This window comes from Gekko japonicus, unplaced genomic scaffold, assembly GCF_001447785.1.
Source record: "Gekko japonicus isolate JY-2015 unplaced genomic scaffold, Gekko_japonicus_V1.1 scaffold2097, whole genome shotgun sequence".
Lineage (NCBI taxonomy): Eukaryota > Metazoa > Chordata > Lepidosauria > Squamata > Gekkonidae > Gekko > Gekko japonicus.
Window position 1 is genome coordinate 79,705 of NW_015168718.1, and position 1,632 is coordinate 81,336.

Consider the following 1,632-nt stretch of genomic DNA (forward strand, 5'->3'; position numbering starts at 1 on the left):
ATGGTAGAGAGGGCACTTCACCATCTGTTCTAAAAGCACGGTATGGAGGGGAGGGGAATTAGATGGTTTGTTTGCCCAGCACAGCCAGTAAATGGGCATTGCATGAATTTAGCTTTGCTTGATGCTAGATATGAAGGAGCAGTCATTGCGATGCATCCAGTCAGAAGACCTGTAGGAACGCTTACGGTTTTGGGGGCAAAAACATTCATTGTTAGACTAAGAAGCCTAAGTTGCCCCTTTCACTTTCTTCTCAGATGCTCTAAGTAGCCAAGAGTGCTTTACTTGGGCCACTGTATTTTTAAATTCCCTTTCACATTCTCTTGATCAGATTTGATGCTTTAGGAAAGCCAGGCAGCTGCCACAGGCACACATTACAACCTGATTTCACTCCCCTTGCTTTAAAGCTGTTGCTGTCCAAGAATGTTGCTTGGAGTAGAAAACACTGTTGTTTTTTAAAGCTTCCTTGAGGGGAAAAGGTTCTCTACTTTCCATTCTTTGTCTAATATCTTTACACAGAAAGAGCTGTTGAGAACCTCTGGTATTCGGTGAACTGCAGCCCACTTGGCTGGTGTGTTGCCAGCTGGGTAAAGAGCCCTCTGTGCATTAAAGGCCGTTGCTAGGAATTTCCATGTGACTGAGGCAAGGAGCCCAGCCTGTGTCTTGAGGCAGCACTTGTATGCTCTGCAGAGAGTTGGGATGTTGTCCTTGCTGCTAACCCTGTATTTCAGCCTAAGGACTGTTGCCTTCCATTTTTTGTTGTGCTTCTGCACACAATCCTCTTTCACAGCATTCAGTGAACCTTTTTTAAACGGATGCCTTTTAGTTAGCAGATGAGCCAGATGGGCAGCAGGTGATCTGACCAGCATTTACAAGGTACAGCAGACGTAGGCAGCCAAGCAGCAACCTGCCATGAGGTTGCGTAAGTGCTGTGCATTTCACCGAAGTGTGTGGCAGACCGACTGACCGCCTTGTGTGCTGTATTCGTAGTTGCGGCTCATAGACTGGGGCTTGGCAGAATTCTACCATCCAGCTCAGGAATACAACGTCCGTGTGGCCTCGAGGTACTTCAAAGGGCCGGAACTCCTCGTGGACTACCAGGTAAGACTCTGCTTCCAGCAGCAAAAAGTGGCTAGGACCAGTGTTTTTGCCACCATCTGGCAGCGGACCAAATGGGGGTGGCTTCCTGACACGAATGAAGAGCATCCAAAGAAGATGTTCTTAATGGTTGCGTCTCTTTTGTCCCTTAGAGTCTCAGCCAGGATATTTTCAAAGAAGTGGCGGAAGCTCTTTGCCTCATCATACATGATAATGTAGTATAATAGACTGAAGAGTCTGCTGTCCAGTCAGGGGCTACCATGATAACAGCTTCTGATCCTACCCAAGTCCTTCCTAATGTAATTTTATTCCAGCTGCGATGAGATGGTACCCCATCAGCTCACCTTTCTGGTGTCAGATCAGGGCAGCCTTTTTTGCCCTTTAAAGGAGATTGTAGTGTGTTTACAGCGTTTCTTGTCTTCTAGTAACGTCTTTGAAGGGGCAACTTCTGCTTGCCGAAGGAACCTTCATAACTACTGTTGTAGGACTGAGTGTAGGCAGAAAGTGCCAAAATAACCAGGTTGCAGAAATTGCTGT

At 46.8% G+C, this 1,632-nt stretch overlaps 1 protein-coding gene across 1 annotated transcript in view; it reads left to right on the forward strand.

Moving 5' to 3' along the window:
* Window positions 1-1,632, forward strand: part of CSNK2A2 (casein kinase 2, alpha prime polypeptide) — an 85,699-nt gene that overhangs the window by 65,258 nt on the left and 18,809 nt on the right. Inside the window, exon 7 of the mRNA XM_015415570.1 lies at window positions 988-1,098. Coding sequence (XP_015271056.1) covers window positions 988-1,098 — 111 coding nt within the window. The remainder of the gene's footprint in view (window positions 1-987; window positions 1,099-1,632) is intronic.